The sequence below is a fragment of the Podarcis tiliguerta genome, assembly GCF_965153285.1.
Source record: "Podarcis tiliguerta genome assembly, chromosome: 2".
Lineage (NCBI taxonomy): Eukaryota > Metazoa > Chordata > Lepidosauria > Squamata > Lacertidae > Podarcis > Podarcis tiliguerta.
The window spans coordinates 37,657,637-37,678,662 of NC_139535.1; the positions used below are offsets into that span (position 1 = coordinate 37,657,637).

The 21,026-nt window shown below is 46.7% G+C and overlaps 1 protein-coding gene across 1 annotated transcript in view; it reads left to right on the top strand.

Annotated features, from left to right (window-relative positions):
• The window catches only part of XPC (XPC complex subunit, DNA damage recognition and repair factor), a 30,266-nt gene extending 9,822 nt beyond the window's left edge, over positions 1 to 20,444 (top strand). The window contains exons 4-17 of the mRNA XM_083426944.1: positions 751 to 893; positions 1,212 to 1,326; positions 2,438 to 2,522; positions 4,602 to 4,759; positions 5,865 to 5,982; positions 6,843 to 6,932; positions 8,394 to 9,347; positions 10,895 to 11,055; positions 11,662 to 11,743; positions 12,665 to 12,799; positions 13,423 to 13,592; positions 14,844 to 14,937; positions 15,759 to 15,848; positions 18,852 to 20,444. Of these exons, the coding sequence (XP_083283070.1) occupies positions 751 to 893; positions 1,212 to 1,326; positions 2,438 to 2,522; positions 4,602 to 4,759; positions 5,865 to 5,982; positions 6,843 to 6,932; positions 8,394 to 9,347; positions 10,895 to 11,055; positions 11,662 to 11,743; positions 12,665 to 12,799; positions 13,423 to 13,592; positions 14,844 to 14,937; positions 15,759 to 15,848; positions 18,852 to 19,076 (2,620 nt within the window). The 3' untranslated portion in view covers positions 19,077 to 20,444. The remainder of the gene's footprint in view (positions 1 to 750; positions 894 to 1,211; positions 1,327 to 2,437; positions 2,523 to 4,601; positions 4,760 to 5,864; positions 5,983 to 6,842; positions 6,933 to 8,393; positions 9,348 to 10,894; positions 11,056 to 11,661; positions 11,744 to 12,664; positions 12,800 to 13,422; positions 13,593 to 14,843; positions 14,938 to 15,758; positions 15,849 to 18,851) is intronic.
• The last annotated feature ends 582 nt before the right edge of the window (positions 20,445 to 21,026 follow it).

Consider the following 21,026-nt stretch of genomic DNA (forward strand, 5'->3'; position numbering starts at 1 on the left):
AGAGCTGATTTATTTATTTATTTCTTGAATCCGAACATCCGCTCATGTCATCCTTAGGGTAATTATACGATTGATTTCTTTTTTGGGGGCTTCCTCTTAGCCTTGTCCTCTGAACCCATAGAAAACCTGATGCTGATGCGTGGGTAAAATGTTTGGTCTTTGTTTGGGTGCGCACGTATTTATTTATATGTAAAATTAAACTACTAGACTTACATCCAAACCACCGCAATGTGAATTAATCCTCTCTCAGTCTTGGTATTTCACCTTAACAGACTTGTGGATGAGATGCTAAAGAGTAGATGCATCTGTTCTCTTTCCTACCTTGGAAGTCGAACAGAATCCGTTCCGGAAGTCCATTCAAATTCCAAAATGTTCAGAAACCCAAGCATGGCTTCTGATTGGCTGCAGGAAGAGTCAAGGCTTAAACGTCTGTCTTGTACTGGGGTGGGGGTGAGGAATCTTGCCTCGTTTCCCCATTAAATTTGAATGAATCTACACAAACCTGGAACGTGTGTGAGAGAGGAAGAGAAATACAGTTTTCTGGGGCCATCAGATACACATTCTCTAGAAAGTCGGTTTCAGGTGCTCGCTTAACTGTGCGAGTTGTTTTCCCTTAAACTAGCTAACGTTTGGAAGAAATTCCTGGAGGTACAAACTGTCTGACAGTGGGTTTTCTTCATTGAAAGGCTTGGACTAATAACCTTTGAGATCCCCTTCAACTCTGCGGTTGTTTCTTTCCCCACATCCTAGTGGTCTGCAGAGCACTCCTCTAAAGAAGGAAACAAACACAAAAAAAGAATCTCCCATCACAAAGAGAAAGAGAGATGAAAAAGAAGATGGTGACGATGATGATGAAGATGATGAAAGTGAGGATGAGTGGGAAGATGTGGAAGGTAATACATTTTTTAAAAATTGCTGTGTAAATCTTGGTTCCCTTGGTTATTTTGGTTTATCATTATTTGGACACGTTATTGTCATGCCAAAGTCACCCAAGTTTTATCATAGCTGAATTTTGCCCCCCTGTCAAAGTATCCTCCCAGGGGTGGGGAGACCTCAGGTTCCTCCACCCTGCTGTTGCATAATGCTGCCATTAGGCTTAAGCTCCAGTGCTGAGAAGTTTCAGAAGCAGCCCTGAGTTAGAATTTAACTGCTCATCATCTTACTGGACATTATTGGAGACACACTAGTTAGACTGGAATGTTTGCTTCCAGAACTTCATCAACCTGAGATAGAGATACTCAAAGAACTTCCTGCACCGGCGTTGCCCAACAAAACAGTTGAGATAGAAATTGAGACACCCGAGCAGGCAAAGAAAAGAGAGAGAAGGTAAGTTGAGGCCTGTGAGTTTGGTATTAGCAGGCCTTTGTGGCTGATTCGCCCTTTGGAACCACTGGAATGAAAAAAGGCTGCCTGGTTGAAGACTTTCTTCTACCGAGAGCCTTGCTTAAGACATTTCCATCTCCGGAACTTGGGTGGGTGGCAGGGCCTTTTCCACTGTGGGACCGGGACTTGAGGGGTGAATTCAGCAAAGTCACTGTGCAAGCCGAATGACTTTGGCGCATGCAACACAGCTTCCACTCCCTATTCTCCTCTTGCTGCCCCTGACTTCAACCTCAGATCTATTCTGATGGGTTGGGGGAAAGTCCAGAGCAGATTTGGGGGGGGGGGGGCAGGGGGAATTCAGTGGTTGCAGGAGATGTTAGGTTGTGCAAGCAGAAATTTTCCCGACCCTTAAGCTATCTTCATCGGGTGCCTTTTAGATGTGAAGTAAAAATGTTTCTGCTTGCTAAGCTTTTGGTAGCTCTTGGTTGGCATTTTGTTTGTGGTTTGTGTGTGTGTGTTGGGCAGCTGGATCCACTTCTTTTTACAGTGCTTACAAGAAAACAAGAATTAAAAATGTAATAGGCTGTTCTGTTATATTGGTTTGGCAGCCTAAATTGGTTAGAAAGGCAGAATATAAATACAGGAAATAAATTCACACAACCAGTAGCACACACAAACCCAGTTATGCCTGAGCAGGAAATAGCATAGCATGCAGGAGACATGAAGCTTCACCTGACAGGCCCTGCCCACTCCGTTCCCTGGCCTTCCCTTTATCAGGGTCCCCAATTGCAGGGAGAGTTCTACTCGCACTCAGGCAAACGCAAGTAAAATCCCCCTTTGAACCTTCCCCACTGAACAGAAGGTCAGGAACAGAGAAGGTAGGAGCAACAGGGCTAGCAGGCAGGGTCCTGTTTCTCCTCCATGAGGGAAAATTTCCTGTTCAGGTATAGTCCTTCAACAGAGCTATAGTGTATGTAGCCTCATGCACACAGTAGCATATGGATGTGCTGTTTTGTTTTCTGGCTTCAGGTTCCTGCTCAGAAGCTGAAAAGTTAGGCCTTGAGAACATCACTGCATGGCACTCACTCTTTGGTTTGTTTTGGTCCTCTTGCAGAGAGAAAAGGCAGGTCGAGTTTGAGACGTATCTGCGGAGAATGATGAAGCGCTTCAACAAGGGAGTTCATGAAGACACACACAAGGTAATACGCCTGAATAGTAATGTGTTGGAAGAAGGAAGACACTGCAGGGCACAAGAGTTCTCCTTCCATTCTGTTACCTTGTTCTGGCACTTGGCAGAAGAGTTTATTGGAAATCCTGGCATGTTTGTATTTCCAAATAGTAATTCAGCGTGTTGTTACAAGGACAAGAGCAATATTGATACCCCAAGTCATTCTAGGGAAGCAGGGATGTAGTTGGTTTAGAACACAGCAAATAGGCGTGTGCATCACGATAAACCATAGCTCATGGTTTACCATGAACATACAGATGGCTTCTGCTTTGCAGCTTCCCTTCAGAAGCAACAAATGGCAGCCCCTGGTTTAATGTTACATCTGAATCAAGAATTGTGGATAGTTTTACTCCAAACAACCCACAATGTGAAGTCAAACCACGACCCCAGTTCGGATATAACACTAAGCCGGGATCAGGGTTTGTTACTGTAGAGAAGCAAAGTCAGAGTGATCTCCGCAATCACCGTAAACTATTAACTATGGTTTACTACGACATATGAACACAGCTAATGTTGCTCAAAGAACCCCTCTACATACAATGGTTGAAATCTTGGTACAGCTGTCGTCTGACTGGGCTTAAACTTGCCTATTTATGTTTGTTTAAAAACGGTTCTGTGCAGATTTTCCTTCACCCAAAGTAGCATGCAAACAACAGATACATATTTAAAAACCACAACCTAAATGCAAATGAGCGCATTTGAACCATAAGCTGAACAGTTAAAAAAAACATATACCAGGTGCAGTCACATAAAAAAGAAAAGAAACCACAGGCTGCTGATAAATTTAGCAAGCAGACACCAGATGAGGCAGATGGGGTTTGTAAATCTTATAAAAGGCAGAGACGGAAGAACTTCTGGCCTCAGCCATGAGGTTGTTCCATGTCTGGGGCATTAGTCCAACTGGTGCAGACTCACTACCAGGTTTCAGCCTGATCTAAGGTGGATTGAAACTTCAGCACTACCACCACCAGACAAACAGGCGGAAAAGATGAAGAAATGGGTCCCTGGATGCATGTTTGGATTAAAGGTGTGTTCTGGATCTGAAAAGGACAACTGGTCACAGAAAAGTCCCACAGCCCGTTTTCTTCCCTTGAAAAGTGAAGGTAACCCTAAAGGTAAAGGTACCCCTGCCCGTACGGGCCAGTCTTGACAGACTCTAGGGTTGTGCGCCCATCTCACTCAAAGAGGCCGGGGGCCAGTGCTGTCCGAAGACACTTCTGGGTCACGTGGCCAGCGTGACATCGCTGCTCTGGTGAGCCAGAGCCGCACACGGAAACGCCGTTTACCTTCCCGCTAGTAAGCGGTCCCTATTTATCTACTTGCACCCGGGAGTGCTTTCGAACTGCTAGGTTGGCAGGCGCTGGGACCAAGCAACGGGAGCGCACCCCGCTGCGGGGATTCGAACCGCTGACCTTTCGATCGGCAAGCCCTAGGCGCTGAGGCTTTAACCCACAGCGCCACCCGCGTCCCGAAGGTAACCCTAGCAATGCTCAAATGTGGGAGCTTAACAAACAAAAGCAACTTATTTAAAATATGTAAGCTCAACTAGTAACTGAAGTTCTCTAATGGCCTCTAGAGGCATGGAGGCAGCTGACATTATATTCCAAATACAGTAAAAGAGTTGAGCAGGATGTTGCCCTCACTGGGCAAGGCTTCCTCACCCAGGCAGCTGATGCTTCTGGAAGCTTCCATTTCCTGGCAGAAGGTGCCAGAGACATTTGGGTTGGGATGGAGGGTCTGCATTCTTTATAAGTCTCTCTCCCCACTTCCACTCTTCAAATGTTCCAAACTCGCAGGCCGCTCCTGGATTTCTTGGCCGCAGCAGATCTCGGAGGAAACAGCCTCTCCCCCCATGTTCAGAGTTGCTCACAGAGAGGCACTTCCTCACGCTGCCGATAACCTTTCCTGGCTCCCTAGTGGCAGACTTGTGTGTATTGGGTCAGTGCTAGGCCTGTCTTTTGAGGCAGGGAAACAAAACCAGGGAGCCTTATCTAGCATGACTATCCGTTGCCACTTCTCTCTCCTGGGAACTGCTTCCTTCTCCCAACAGGTCCACCTACTGTGCCTGTTAGCCAATGGCTTCCATAGAAACAGGATCTGCTCTCAGCCGGACCTCCAGGCGATCAGCCTCTCTATCATCCCCTCTCATTTTACTAAAGTGCCTGCGGGCCGCGTAGACCGCCTGTTCCTGTCAAATCTTGTCAAGTGGTAAGGGGCTTCTCTCTCTTAATCTAGGTTTGTTTTGTTTTGTTTTGATGGTGTTGTGCTTTTACATATGATATAGAGTGGGAAGGGTCCCTGAAGGACATCTAGCCCAACCCCTTGCGCTCATGACGGCTGCAGTTACAGCATTCCTGACACATGGTTGTCCGCCCCTCTGCGTAAATCACCCGAGTCACCACCACCCAAGCCTCTTACCATTAGTAATAATAATAATAATTTATTTATACCCCACCCATATGGCTGGGTTTCCCCAGGCACTCTGGGTGGCTCCCAACAGAATATTAAAAACACAATAAAACATCGAACATTAAAAATTTCCCTAAACAGGGCTGCCTTCAGATGTCTTCTAAAAGTCAGAACATCTGATGGGAGGGCGTTCCACAGGACGGGTGCCACTACTGAGAAGGCCCTCTGCCTGGTTCCCTGTAACCTCACTTTTTGCAGGGAGGGAACTGCCAGAAGGCCCTCGGGCTGGACCTCAGTGTCCAGGCTGAACTATTGGGGTGGAGACGCTCCTTCAGGTATACTGGGCCGAGGCCTTTTTGGCCTTTAAAGGTCAGCACCAACACTTTGAATTGTACTCGGAAACATACTGGGAGCCAATGTAGGTCTTTGAGGACCGGTGTTATATGGTCTCAGCAGCCACTCCCATTCACCAGTCGAGCTGCCGCATTCTGGATTAATTGCAGTTTCCGGGTCACCTTCAAAGGTAGCCCCACATAGAGTAGTAGTCCAGGCAGGAGATAACCAGAGCGTGCACCACCCTGGCCAGACAGTCTGCGGCCTGCGTACCAGATGGAGCTGGTAGACAGTTGCCCTGGACACAGTATTGACCTGCTCCTCCATGGACAGCTGTGAATCCAGAATGACTCCCAGGCTGCGCACCTGGTCCTTCAGGGGCACACTTACCCCATTCAGGACCAGGGAGTCCCTGTGATGTCCGTCCACTGGTCCTGATTCTGCCTTCTTCTTCACTTTCCGGGTGTGACAGCCCTTCAGAGACTTGAAGGTTATTTGTGGGGGGGAGCTGTTAAGGCATTATTAGCCAGGCAAGTAGAAAAAAAAAAAGAATATTATTTCCTTCTTCAAGGTTTGTTGCGACATTCACTGTCAATGGAGAGCTCTCTGACAGCGAAGAAAGTTGGCAGTCCACCCTAGAGAGGCGTTTTGCTGTGTATGCTGCACGAGATGAGGAGGAATTGGTTCATGTAAGTGATAAGGCGTTTTGGGGCACGTCAGACTGCTCTCTTAGTAACTCCGCTGGGGGAAGCGTGAAGCCAATCAGTGGCCCCTTGGCAAAGGGATGCAGCTTTGTAGTAGCTTTCTTGCATGCAGATGCTCCAAAGTTCAGTCTCCAGGTAGGGTTGGGAGAAGAATTTGTGAATGCATATATCCCCACCCCCACAAAGTAGAGGGGAGTCCCTCCCCTTAGTGGAATTGATATCTCCATGTTTGACGAGCTTCTATCACCCTCAAGATACACTCTTATCTATTCACCCAGGCTTGTGATATATCTGGTTAGCTGTGCAGATCTGTGGATTTTTACATTTTAACGCTAAACAATTATGTAAATTTCACGATGCTTTGATATTACAGGATGATTTGCTGCATTTCCCCCCAATGTTGTAATTTATATGGGCACTGTTAAATTTTGCTGTTGGGGTTTTGGAAACTGCTTTGTGATCGATACACAAATACTCGAGTAAAAACAAGAAATGTGCAATCTGTTACTTCCTCTGTCATTCATTGGCATACGTGGAGAGCCCTCTATTTTCCTAGTTAGCTTACATTGGTAGGGAAGCTACATCGACCCCCAACGGGAATAGGGGGCTTCGGCAACCCTCACAGTACATGGAGAAGAGGTCAAAGTCTCCAGTATGCCAATCTGCTGTGGGGAAAGGCTGTTCTGGGTCACTTTTAGATTAGAAATTTGTTACAAAGTCCTGTGGGTTAAAATTCTCTGGTTAAAAACAAAGTGGGGTGGAGGGTGGGCGGGAGGGAAAACCTTAATTCACGTAACTCCAAATCCAAACTAACGAACAATAATATTTTTCATTTTTTCAAATAGATATTTTTACTCATTTTGCGAGCGTTGCAGCTACTTTGCCGCCTTGTGTTGTCTCTGCAGCCCATTCCTCTGAAAGTGTCAGCGGGAAAGGTTGGTGTGTCTCCAGGAGGGCTCTCAGGGAGACAAACATGCATAGGATGACTCTGTAAAGCAGCAGTTCTCAAATAAATGGGTTAACCCAGGCTTCCTCAACCTCGGCCCTCCAGATGTTTTGAGACTACAGTTCCCATCATCCGTGACCACTGCTCCTGCTAGCTAGGGATCATGGGAGCTGTAGGCCAAAAACATCTGGAGGGCCAAGGTTGAGGAAGCCTGGGTTAACCCAAGCATTCCAGGGAGCTGAAACACTTCCACATTATGACTTTTTCCTGGGCTAATCGGTGTAACCATTTAATGGACAAGTGGTGCAAACATCAGAGTGTTCACTATTAAGATTACTTGTTTATCTCCCTCACAGCACATTGGAAGTACAGTGGTACCTGGGTTCTCAAATGCCTTGGCACTCAAACAACTTGGAGCCCAAACACTGCAAACCCAGAAGTAAGTGTTCCGGTTTGCGAACTTTTTTCGGAAGCCGAACATGCTCCGTTTTGAGTGCCACATTTCCGTTTTGAGTGTTACGCTGAGGTCTGTGTGTTTTTGCTATTTATTTTGCGTTTTTGTTTTTGCGACTCTTTTTGTTTTGTTTTGGGACTGTGTGGTACCCAGTTCAGCTACTGATTGATAGATTCTGTGACTGCAGTACATTGTTTATTGCTTTTATTTTATGAATCAATGGTGTCGTTAGATAGTAAAATTCATGTTAAATTGCTGTTTTAGGGGTTGTTTTTCAAAATCTGGAACGGATTAATCCATTTTGCATTACTTTCAATGCGAAAGCGCGCCTTGGTTTTGGAACGCTTTGGTTCTGGAAAGGACTTCCAGAACGGATTAAGTTTGAGAAGCAAGGTACCACTGTAGTACAAAAACACATTCTGGAAATGCAGGTCTTGTTTACGTGTTTGGTCTGTGTATGTTCCTCAAACAGAATAGAGATCATGATGTTACGAGCTTGCCCACAAGAGAGCCAGTGTGGTGTAGTGGTTAGAGTGTCTGACTAGGACTTAGGGAGACTTGGGTTCGAATCCCCACTCAGCCATGAAGCTCAACCAGTCCTCAGCTTAACCTACCTCAGACGGTTGTTCTGTGGATAAAAGGTGGGAGAAGGCCCGGGCATGCTACCTTGAATTCCCTGCAGGAAAGGTAGGAAATGAGCATAGTGAATAAGTAAGAGGCCTGTTGAACAGAGGAGGTGCCTCTGTACACACATATATTTGCTCAGAACTGTCTCCAGTAAGGTACATGGCAAAATCTACAGCTTAGTATCTCCATAGTAGACTATCTAGGGCTGTGGGCTCAGGTTTTACAGGTCTGCTAATTCAGAGCAAAGCAGTACTCTTTTACCAGCTAACATATTGAGACCAAAACTACTGGATCACTGCAGAGTGTTTGTCTCACCTGCCTTGTCTTTTGATGGCCCATCGTCCTCTTCTTTCATTCCCCCCCCCCCAGGGAAAGACCAGCTCCTCCAAGAAGCGCTCTCTCAGTGCAGTTTCTGAGGAATCAGGTGGCTCTGCCAAAAAGCCTAAACGTGCCTCGAAAAAATGTGCAGGGCCTGGTAAGGCCAAGCCAGAGGCAGGCCAAGAGAAGGCCCTGTCAAGGAGCCAGGAAGCTGACAGGAAATCATCCCCAACAGGAGCCAAAAGAAAAGTAAATAAACCTACTCCACTTAGAAGTGCTCAGGAAGAAAAGGAACCTGGTGTGAGCAGCCTGAGGGAAAAGGGAGGGATGGGGAGAACCAAAAACGACCGCCTACGAAAAGTGGCCTCAAAAGTGTCATATAAAGAGGAGAGTGGAAGTGACGACAGCAGGGATTCTGAATTCCATGCTTCAGAGGAAGACGAGGATGAAAGTAGCATCTCTGATGAGGACTTCGAAACTCCCAAGAGGAAACAGAGGTCGTCACTAGGGACTCCGAAAGCAAAAGCAGCTCTTAACAACAGGAGGAAGTCTGGGCCTGCGGTGCTGAATGTACCCAAGAACTCTCGGACGGTTGAGAGTTCGCTGGGGGAAGCGGCTACCCCAAGCTCTTCAAACCCCTCAAAGAAAAGGAACAAAATAATTTCTAGCGATGAGGATGAAGGAGGCGATGTGGGACCAGGTAAACAGAGAGGCACTGACCAGTGGTTGGAGGTTTTTCTCGAACGAGAGGACAAGTGGGTCAGTGTGGACTGCGTCCATGGCACCGTTGGGCAGCCTCTGCTGTGCTTCAGACACGCCACCAAGCCCGTATGCTACATCATCGGCATTGATAACGACGGGTGCGTCAAGGACGTGACACAAAGATACGACCCGGCGTGGATGACATCAACGAGGAAATGCCGCGTGGATGCTGAGTGGTGGGAGGACACCTTGGAACCGTACAGAAGCCCTTTTGTGGAGCGAGAGAAAAAGGAAGAAAGGGAGGTAACAGAAGGGAGCTGGCGGGTTTCCTCCTCCATGAACAAAACTATGTCATGGTTGACTAAGAGGTCCTCCACCCTCTCTTGCTACTTTTGATACCTGGTCTGTGTAAACATGGTGGGTGTAGAAATACATGGGAAGATGAGTCTATGAGTCAAGTGCCTTTGGGTTTCATTAAATGGCACAAGCTTGGCCTTCAGGAGGAGGGAGAAGGAAATGGAGGATACAGGTGTGGCAGGGTTATCAAGCTAGTACCAACTTAATTCAGCAATGTGAGGGTACGGCAAGGATTTTAGGCCTAGGATGGTCATAGCAATCCAGAGCCATGGCAGGGTATGTTATGATTTCAGCTGTCTTAATGAGCAGTCGTTTAGGGTGAGATTCCTCTAACAAAGCCCCTTCTGCTTGTCCTTGCAGCATGGCTTCTGGAATTCTCTGCTTGCTTGAAGAGCGCCTGAGAGCTGGCTCTCGCAAACAAAGGATATCAGAAGAGCACTGCTGGGTCAGACCAAAAGCCTCTTCGAGTCCAGCGTTGTTTATAATTCCATCGATTTCTCTCCGTTTATGAACTGCTTCCTATAAGACGTCACAAAGCAATTTAACAACAAAAGCACTTTAAATCGTTTTGTGTATACATTCATACCTCATGTTGTGCCCACTTCAGTTTATGTGTTTTCTTGTTGCGTTCCGTGGCAACCCGGAAGTACCGGAATTGGTTACTTCCAGGTTTCGCCACTCGCACGTGCACAGAAGCGCTAAATCGTGCCGCACACATGCGCAGACACAGCACTTCGGCTTGCATCAGTTCTGTGTTATGGACAGGCCTCCGGAATGGATCCTGTCTGTAACATGAGGTTCCACTGTAACAGGGTTTCCCAAACTTGGGTCTCCAGCAGTTTTGAGTTTTTTTGGACTACAATTCCCATAGTCCCTGATCACTGGTCTTGCTAGCTAGGGATGATGGGAGTTATAGTCTTAAAAAAGCACCTGGAGACCCAACTTTGGGTAACCCTGGTGTATAAGAACAGTTTCGCGTCCAATATGGATAATAGCATTCTGTTCACCCAGATGATGCCTTTGGAAAGCCTATAGGTGCCACAGCCCTTTCCGACTCATGTTCCCCAGTAACTGATACTGCCTCTGATACCAGAGGTGTACGCAGCTGCTATGCCTAGTAGTCATTGAGTCAGCTTGTCCTCCATGAATTTGTTTTTAAAAACCTGTACAAGTTGGTGGCCTCTGTGACAACTATCTCATTCTGCTTATCCCTAGTGGCTCTGTTGCATATTCATTCATCATACGATGACTCCCCACTGAGTCTATGAACGGACTCTATTAATAAAAGTATTCCATCTGGAGGACGTAGTTCGGTTGATACGGAAGTTTCGTCGGTGTTGTTAGAGCAGGGATGAGTCCCTTATGACCCCTGGATCAAGTAATCTTGTGAAAGCTGGCCCTGATACTGTCTTTATGTTTGGTCTCCAAATAATTGAAGAATCTGCTTGTGCAGCGTAAACTCTAAAGTCAACCACTTACGTCATGTCTCCCAGTTTCTAGTTAAACTTCAAGACCAGCCCCTGCCGACAGCCATTGGTGAATACAAGAACCACCCGCTTTATGCCTTGAAGAGGCATCTCCTTAAATACGAAGCCATCTATCCAGAGACAGCTGCTATACTAGGGTATTGCCGTGGGGAGGCTGTGTATTCCAGGTGAGAGTCATCTGCCAGGTGTGTATGGCGTGAAATGTGACTTCACTTGGCTACATTGCTCTGTGATCAGATATCAGATTTCACATTGCCAGTACTTTTGTTCACCTTTCTTTTTTAAAAAACAAAACAAAACAAACCAGGGTCCACAGACAGACAAGGGGGTTAAGGTTAGAGTTAGACCTAGCAGAAGTTGACTGGCTTGGCAGCTGCTGGCCAAGATTTGTTACTGAGTGCTGAGTTCAGGTTCCTCAGCATCCCCGGTTTATTTTCTTGTTTTTTTTATGGAAAAGGCACATTTTCTCACCCTTGTGACTTGATAGAGTTGCACGTATATAGGCAATTCCTGATGAACTCCAGGGGTGGGGAAATCTGTTGGTTGGAAGTTGGGGATTTTCGTAACCCGCATAGCTTGTTTTCCCTCCCATGACGACATACAGAAATCAAATTATGCAAAACTGTTTGATCTGTGCAAATGGGCTCAGTTTTAGTGGTTGCAGAATTTGGGTTGTATTGGCAGAGAAGCACCCAATATACTTAAAAAGAAAAATGTATGTGTGTGCTCACATTGAGAATATTTGAGGATACAGTTGATTTGGACTTTTTCAGAGACTGTATCCACACACTGCACTCCAAAGACACCTGGCTGAAGCAAGCTCGAGTGGTCAGGATTGGCGAGGTGCCTTATAAGGTAAGATGACAGCAGATCCACTCCGAGGCTGGGGTTGGGCACCTATAGCTCAGTAGCAGAATGAGAGATGCATGCACAAGCCCTTATGAGCTGAAGAACACAAGAGGCCTGCTGGATCAAACCAAAGGATGGAGAACCTGCCACCCTCCAAAGATGGTTGGACTACAATTCCCGTTAGCCCCAATTAGCATGGCCTGTGGCCAGGGATGATGGAAGTTGTAGTCTAAACCTATCTGGAGAACCAAAGATTCCCCATCCCTGGCCTATTAACCAGTCACAGTGGCCAGCCCATGGGAAGCCCACATACAAGACCTGGGAACCAATGGCTCTCTCTTACTTTGGTTCCTCAGGAACTTGTTTTCAGAGGCGTGCTCCAAACCTGGAGTTACCGTATAACCATCGTAATTATTAGCCCCATCTCATTTGTATCCAATTAAAGCTAAGGATAGGGGATTTTTTTTATATACTCAGACTAGACCCATTGAAATGAATAGACCTGCATTGGTTATGGTCATTAATTTGAATGGTTCTGAGTAAAAGCTAGTTGCATACAACCCAAAGTAACCAGGTTGGGAAAGACTTGTATTTGGGAGACCCGGGAGAGATGAATTCCGGATTGCCATTGCTATGAATCAATAGAGTGCAGCCGTTCTGCAGCCTTGCAGTTTGGTGGTGGCCTGGGATGTTACTGCAAGGAAACAGTGAGAGAGCATTCGCGAGTGGCTTGTGTATCTTCTTTTCATGCTTCTGTGTGACATCAGAAGTGACAGCGGGTGCTTCTCCCTTCTAGTGAGATGAGTGAGCTTCAGGGGCTCTCACAAACCTCACTTTGAGAGGGGACGGCTGGGTCGGCACTGTGAACTTTACAGGCGAGAAGTGGGAACGGATGAGAATACTATACTCGTTGTTGTGTTTGCACAGATGGTTATAGGCTACTCCAACCAAGCAAGGAAAGCACGGATGGCAGAACCGGCAAACAGAGACAAAAAGGACTTGCCGCTGTTTGGCCTCTGGCAGACGGAGGAATACCAGCCCCCTGTTGCCGTGGATGGAAGGGTAAGCTGGAGGAGAGATCACATGATCACCCTCGGAGTGGCTTGGGTGGTGATTGCACAAGATGAGGCCTTTTCAGAGCGGCCCAAGACCCTGGAGCTTCCTCCCTGGGAAAATTTGATTCCCCCCCATCTTATTTAGTCATCCAGATCTTTGGGAATTAAGTTCCTGGGGACCTAACCATTGTAGATAGACTGCAGTTTTTGAAGTTTTTGTGTTTTAAGATTCTTAATGGTGCTGTGAAATACTTTGTGATGATGGCTTTCTCTATATTGTGTACTGTTCTGGGCTTCTGGCTTGGGGCGGGGGGAAAGTTGCACAAAATGAAATGAATTTCCCATTAATGAAAATGAAGAACAAAGGTAAATTGAGCGGGTAATTTGGTAAAGCTAAATCTTTCTCTCCTGGGTTGTATAATTTAACTGAAAGTTTTGCGTTACGGCTCGCATTCTTGTAAAACATACTCGCCCTTGTGATGTATCTACTGTTTCTCATTTTAATTGGTACCAGTCCTGTGCTTGGCACTTGAGCAAGAACCAATTTCTGCATAAAAGTATTAGAATAATTGTGCTTTTCTTCCTCTCTCTCCCCCTCTCCCCACTTCTTCATTCCTGTTTTGTTTTCAGGTTCCCCGGAATGAATTTGGGAATGTGTATCTCTTCCAACCCGGCATGTTGCCCATAGGCTGTGTGCAGCTAAAGCTTCCCAACCTCCATAGAGTGGCGCGTAAATTGGATATTGACTGTGTCCCAGCTGTTACTGGATTTGATTTTCATGGTGGCTACTCGCACCCAGTGTACGTCCCACTACTATTCACTTTAATCGGGCTTGGGGTGGCCTTCATCACTTGTTCTTGACATCTGGTTTGCCAGCGGAGAATATGCCCTGGATCTCTTCATCCTACACGACTTACCTGCAGTAATCGTAGCGTTGACTGAGATGTAGCCGTCACCTTGCTATGCCCTTAGCAGAAGGGGAGCTGAGCACCTGTTTCTCTTTGTGCTACCTTCCTTTGTGTTTGTGTGTGCGTCTTTTGTCTTTGAACCCATGCCATGCAGACAATAAGAACTGGCTTAAGTTAAATCAGTGGTTCCTAAACTTTTTGGGGCCACTGTCCCCTTGGCTCCATAAACCCATCCCCTGGCTTCCCTGCCCTATGAAAAAGCTTTATTCAGCATAGCAGTTTCCACAACCTGCTAAGGAAGGCAATAGCACATTTATTCAAAATCCAGTTTAATCTGTTTTGTTCAACAAAATTGATGAACTTGATCCAGTGATGACCAGCTTTTCAAAGTCTGGTAGGACACCTCCAGTGCTTCCCTGCTTGGGAGTCACCGAGCTAAATGATTAAATACTTTTCCATAGAGGAAACTAGTGAAGTTTATTTATTTGAAGTTCCATAGCTCGGTGGTGGTCCTGCCAACCTAGCAGTTTGAAAGCATGTCAAAGTGCAAGTAGATAAATAGGTACCACTCCGGCAGGAAGGTAAACGGCGTTTCCGTGCGCTGCTCTGGTTTCACCAGAAGCGGCTTATTCATGCTGGCCACATGACCTGGAGAAACTGTCTGTGGACAAATGCTGGCTCCCTCGGCCAGTAAAGTGAGATGAGAGCCACAACCCCAGAGTCGTTCAAGACTGGACTTAACTGTTATGGGTCCTTTACCTTTACCTTGGTGGTGGAGTTTTTGATTTGCATGCAGGAGGTCCCTGGATCAGTTTCTGGCATCTCAAGGTAGAGCTGGGAGAAAAACCCTTGTATGAGACCCTGGAGAGCTGCTGCCAGTTACTGAGCTAATGGTCTGACTCAGCACACGGCACCTTCCTCTGTTCCTATTTCTTACCATTCTTGCGTCTCACCTTTCAGCCCCTCACGGGATCCCAGGTATTTTCTAATCATTTCCCCCTGTCACTTTGAAAGTGCTGGTATAATGGAGCTCATCAACACTCAAAACAACATCCAATTGGCTATTTGTCTTCCTAGGACCATTTAAAACTTCCCCAGCTCAGTGCACAAATGACAAGTTCTTGTCATCTTTTTCTTCGCCAGCACCGAAGGTTATGTGATCTGCGAAGAGTACAAAGAAGTGCTTGTTGCAGCGTGGGAGAATGAAGAAGCCGAGAGAGAGAAGAAGGAAAAGGAGGTGAGAATCACTCGGAGAGTTGGAGCAGCAGGAACTGACACTGCCAGAAATTGGCAGCGTTACAGATCTAATAGAGAGCTGCTGATAGTTTCCACAGTGTCTTATAGCACCTCCTATCCTGATAGGTGATAGCCGTTAACTACAAATGTTTAAGGATCTATTGCACAAATGGAGTTCCTATTGAACTTCTCCATTAACGTCATTGTTAGGGAGCACTCAGCATATGCAATCATTCCTTCAATTTCTGATAATCAGGTGTGACTGCCAGGGCTTATGTTCCCAAAACGAATTCTTCCATGCACAAGAGGTGGGTTATCAGTGAGCTTGCAGGAATCCCAAAATTTGCAGCATTTTTTTAAAAAAAACCTAAAGGGTAGAAACCCCCAAAAACATCTAAAGGAGGACTGAGCATGGCCAGTGACTATGAAATGCTCACTTGCATTTTAGCCTCTGCTTAATCTGATACTTAGTCTTAGTTTACATTTGATGTTCTCATTTTCATATGATTGCATTGGTGTCGATGCTTATTTTTCTCTCTCTTGCTGATCAGCTGCATTATTTTGAGTTGATTGTATTCTGCTGGTATTTTAATAGTTGTTTTTTTTTACGTTGCATTGTACGTTGCCTAGAGGCGACTGATAAATATAACCAGCGAATATCACAGATTGTATAAATGCCTTTGATATCCTCTTTCTTCCCTGTGAGCAGATGGAGTTCTGTCAATTACATGCCATTCTTTTGTATAATGTAAGGCCAGCTATAATTGGATTTGTGTGTGTGTCCATCCTTTGATTTCTGATTGAGTGAATTTTAAAAAACAGAAGCGGGAGAAGAGAGTCCTGGGGAACTGGAAATTGCTGACAAAAGGGCTTCTGATCAAAGAGAGACTGAAGAGACGCTACTCTACTAAGGTAATAAAAGGCCTTTAGTCTGTATTTTTACTGCTATAAGGGTGTTCCTGCTGACATTATTTAGCCTAACAGTAACTTTGGGGAGTTTACATTCAAGGTATGCATACATAGACTGAGGTGTGTATGCAGTCCTGTAGGTAAAAAAAGGTAAAGGACCCCTGGACGGTTATGTCCAGTCAAAGGCGACTCTGGGGTGCGGCATTCATCTCACTTTTCAGACCGAGGGAACTGGCGTTTGTCCACAGACAGCTTTCTGGGTCTTATGACCAGCATGACTAAACCACTTCTGGTGCAATGGGACACCGCAACGGAAGCCAGAGCGCACGGAAACGCCATTTACCGTATTTTTCGCCCTATAGGACGCACTTTTTCCCCTCCAAAAATGAAGGGGAAATGTGTGTGCGTCCTATGGGGCGAATGCAGGCTTTCGCTGAAGCCTGGAGAGCGAGAGACGTCGGTGCGCACCGACCCCTCTCGCTCTCCAGGCTTCAGGAAGACATCTGCAAGCCTCGCATGCCCGGTGGGAGGTCCCGCCAGGCGCGCGAGGCTTGGGGCGGCAGCCTGCAGCCCGAAGCAGGGGGTGAGCTGCGGAGCCCGCTCCCTGCTTCGGGCAGATGTCCTTAAGCCTCGCGCGCCCGGCAGAAGGTCCCGCCAGGCGCGCGAGTCTTGGGGCGGCAGCCTGCAGCCTGAAGCAGGGGGTGAGCTGCGGAGCCCGCCCCCTGCTTCAGGCAGATGTCCGCAAGCCTCGCACGCCCGGCAGAAGGTCCCGCCAGGCGCGCGAGGCTTGGGGCAGCAGCCTGCAGCCTGAAGCAGGGGGTGAGCTGCTGAGCCCGCCCCCTGCTTTGGGCAGATGTCCTTAAGCCTCGCGCGCCCGGAGGTGCATCCCGCCGGGCGCGCAAGGCTTGGGGCGGCAGCCCGAAGCAGGGGGTGAGCTGCGGAGCCCGCCCCCTGCTTCGGGCAGATGTCCTTAAGCCTCGCGTGCCCGGCAGAAGGTCCCGCCAGGCGCGCGAGGCTTGGGGCGGCAGCCTGCAGCCTGAAGCAGGGGGTGAGCTGCGGAGCCCGCCCCCTGCTTCAGGCAGATGTCCTTAAGCCTCGCGCGCCCAGCAGAAGGTCCCGCCAGGCGCGTGAGGCTTGGGGCGGCAGCCTGCAGCCCGAAGCAGGGGTTAAGCTGCGGAGCCCGCCCCCTGCTTTGGGCAGATGTCCGCAAGCCTCACGCGCCCGGCAGAAGGTCCCGCTAGGCGCGCAAGGCTTGGGGCTGCAGCCTGCAGCCTGAAGCAGGGGGCGAGCTGCGGAGCCCGCCCCCTGCTTTGGGCAGATGTCCGCAAGCCTCGTACGCCCTGCAGGATGTCCCGCCGGGCCCGCAAGGCTTGGGGCGGCAGCCTGTTCTGGGGGCTGGGGTCGTGGGAAGCTCAGGCTTCCCCCGCGCCAGCCCCCGCGCCTGGGGGGGAAATAAATTTTTTCCCCTTTATTTCCCCCCCAAAAAACTAGGTGCGTCCTATGGGGCGGTGCGTCCTATGGGGCGAAAAATACGGTACCTTCCCGCCACAGCGATACCTATTTATCTACTTGCACTGATGTGCTTTTGAACTGCTAGGTTGGCAGGAGCTGGGACAGAACAATGGGAGCTCACTCTGTCGTGGGGATTCGAACTGCTGACCTTCAGATCGGCAGACCCAAGAGGCTCACTGTGCTTTAGACCACAGCACCACCCGCAGTTTTGTACACATTTATTTAGGAGCAAGTCCTACATAAGTGTGGTTGGCTTATTTCTGAGAAGTGAGCAGGATTGCAGCTTGTTTCAGGCCATTTGGATGACGGGGCTCAACAGTGGCTTAGATCAAGATGCTGAAGGCCACTTGACCAAAATAGCCACGAACCGCGTAAAGTTTTAAGAAGGAAGCAGGTGACAGTAAGTTAATTCTACAACAGCTGGTGGGAAATCAATCTTCCTTAACTTCAGAAATGGGGAGATCTGAACTGAGCTCCCCCTGCCCCTTTCTTCACACATGCACCCACCTTCTGGGATGTTACAGGTAAGAATAAATTGCCATAAAGAGTGGTGGGAATTGTGAAACCATCACAATTAAGGCTTTGGGGGTTTTAAATCAGCCATGCTTAGCTGGCAACCAGTACACAGATTTTACTGTTTTAATAACTTCAGAATGTATAGTGGGTTAGGGGTGTGTTTAATTGCTCTAATGATGCTGAAATGCACAGTGGCTCATTTGGTTTAGTTTTTGTGGAAAAGGGCATAGCCTTCCACAGAAGGAAGGAGGTTCATATGGGACAAGTGATGAGAGAGCATGTTCTTCTCACCTCCAGGGTTTTTTGCCTGAAGTCATGCCAGCGGCAAAATCCTGAAAATATTGCCTTGTACTTCAGTGATTCCACTTTCTTGTCAATGCAATTGTCCAAGAACATCATCTAAACATTGGAATTTAGTCTAGATAATAAAAACATCTTGAAGGTCCCAGGCCACAGAGAGGTTAGGCTGGCCTCAACTAGAGCCAGGGCTTTTTCGGCAGCGGCTCCAACCTGGTGGAACACTCTGTCACAAGAGACCAGGGCCCTGCGGGACTTGACATCTTTCCGCAGGGCCTGCAAGACAGAGCTGTTCCACCAGGCCTTTGGTCAGGGCGCAGCCTGACTCCCTCCTTTGGCAATCTTTACAGAACTTTAGGTTATGGTTGCCATCAATTTTGAATTTGATTTTAATTAATTTTTTATAATGTTTTTATAATGTTGCACTATTTTAGTGTTGTTAGCCGCCCTGAGCCCGGCTTCGGCTGGGGAGGGCGGGATATAAATAAAATTTATTATTTATTATTAGATGTTTTTGCACAGCCAGTTGAAACTCCTTTGCAAATGAGGTTCTCTTCACAACAACAGTTAACATTCCACCATTTGTTGGCTTTTACTTGTTTGTGAACCATCTTGGTGTTCCTTCTCAAATGAATGGCAGTACGTATATTCTTTTACTAGTAACAATTGTTTCTCTTCCAGAATGAGGCAGCAGGAGCAATGGTGACACCGGGAGGCGGGTTCTCCTCTGATGAGGATGAAGGAGGCGGAGAACCAAGCTCAGAGACACCAGCAGGGGATGTGGACGTTTCTTGGCCCCAAAATCGGCAACTGGAACAAGAGAGGGAGGGAGGGAAAAGGACCAGAAAGAGCAAGAGGGAAAAGAAAGGAGAAGCAAAATACTTGTTCCCATTTGAGAAGCTGTAACTGGAAGCAGCCACTGTGGCAAAGAAAAGAAGAGTCTTTTTTTATGAGACCAACTTGTAAATAGCTTCAGGTTTAGGAAATAATATATTTTTTTTATTTGCTGCAAGATGGAGATTTGGGTTTTGACTCAATATGTTAAGAGAGCAATTGTTTGATTGTGTGTGAAAATACTTCTGGTGAGAATAAATCAGGGAGTTCATAGGAACCTTTATAAGTCTTGGCCATAGAATACACATTTTACTCCATTTGCGGTTGCAAATGTGGATTGTGCCAAGTTGGCTAAAAGAGCTTAGAATTAGATATGTTTTTATTACCCTCTCTTCAGAGGAGTGAGCCTTGCTCCTTTGTATTTGTGGAGTTATGAGGAACAGGCTGGTTTAGACCAGTTGTGGGGGATTCTGTGACCCTCCAGAAGTAGCTGGGACTACAAATCCCATCATCCTTTGCCCCTGGCCTTGCTGGCTGGAGTTGCAGGTTGCTCACCTCTATCTTAGGTGCTATCAGTCAGACGATTTGTGAACGCTGTTTCCCCTTGAACATTTTTTGTAATTCCTTGGTTTCCCTGCGGTTAGCAGTCTCTTTCACTGTCCTCATCCCTTCTGTTTGTCTGAAAGACGATTTACATGGTAGCTATAAAGGTCCCAAGTATGTCATCAGTGGCTTGAAGGTGGTGATGTCCTTTGCTTGTAAAGAGTTTAAAACTTTTTGGCTTCAGGAAAAGGTGCAGGCCATCCACATTTTGGGCACAGTCCCCCATGAAATTTGCCAGGACAAGCAACACAGAAGCAAGTGGAGAGTGTGCCAGAAAAAAACATTGCTTGTGTTCTTGCACATTTCCCCACTTATTTCTAGAGAGCTTGTGCAAGAGACACAAATGTGAACCTTTTTGCTAGTTAAAAAAGTATAGGAGCTTTGGGTAGGGGGACTTCTCAAGAATCATTTAGTTTTTGATTTGTCTCGCTTCCTTCTGCATCCTCATAAATAAGCCTCATTATAAGCCATGTCTGTTTTGAGCACTGAACTAAAGTTACGATGGCTCCAGTCTGAAACGGTCTGAGTTGGCACAATCTAAACAGAACTGACATATAAGAATGTATGCTTGCATTCTGCCGTTACTTAATGATCACTGTACAATGACTTGTTTGCCTCTTCTATAGAGTGCTTTCACTTATACACACTTTTTGCTACAAAAGAAATGTTAATGATACCACTTGACACAGCTTTAAAAATTACACATTTTTACTGTCCTGAAAATTTTTGCAGTTTTTTCTTAAAACTCCCTTGGACTAGTATTTAGCACTTTAAAAATATTCAGGAAAAAATATTTTTGTACCGAATCCTTAGTTTAAAATAAAAGCTTTAATATTATTTTATGCAAGAGTCTTCTTTCTTTCCAGAGATGGCCACTGGTGGGTGCTGCATGCTACAAACACCTGCTTCATATTTCTCTGCAGCGCACTGTAGGCTGGATTTCTGTACCCCAGAAGCTGCTAAGTGATGGTTCTCTAGATGTTATTGGGAATAAAACACCCAACATCCTTGAGAGTTGACTATGCTGGCAGGGCCTGATGGAACCTTGAATGCTGCATTGTTTTTAACACTTGATTGGGAGCCACCCAGAGTGGCTGGGGGAACTCAGCCAGATGGTCAGGGTATAAATAATAAGATAATAATAATAATAATAATAATAATAATAATAATAATAATAATAGAGAATTTAAGGCAGAAGGGAAGGATAAATATTGACAAGATTGGGTACATCATGTAAGTTCCAGTTGTTGCCAAGGGAAGAGTAGGAACCATTTGAAAAGATGCATCCTTTGTGTGAACTTCCAATGGAAAAATGCACTACATACATTAGCAGGTTCATTAAAGGATAAATAAATTTCTGAGCTAGAACTTAACCCTTGCCTTTCCTGGGAACAGCCGGTCCCTCCCTGTTGTTCCTGT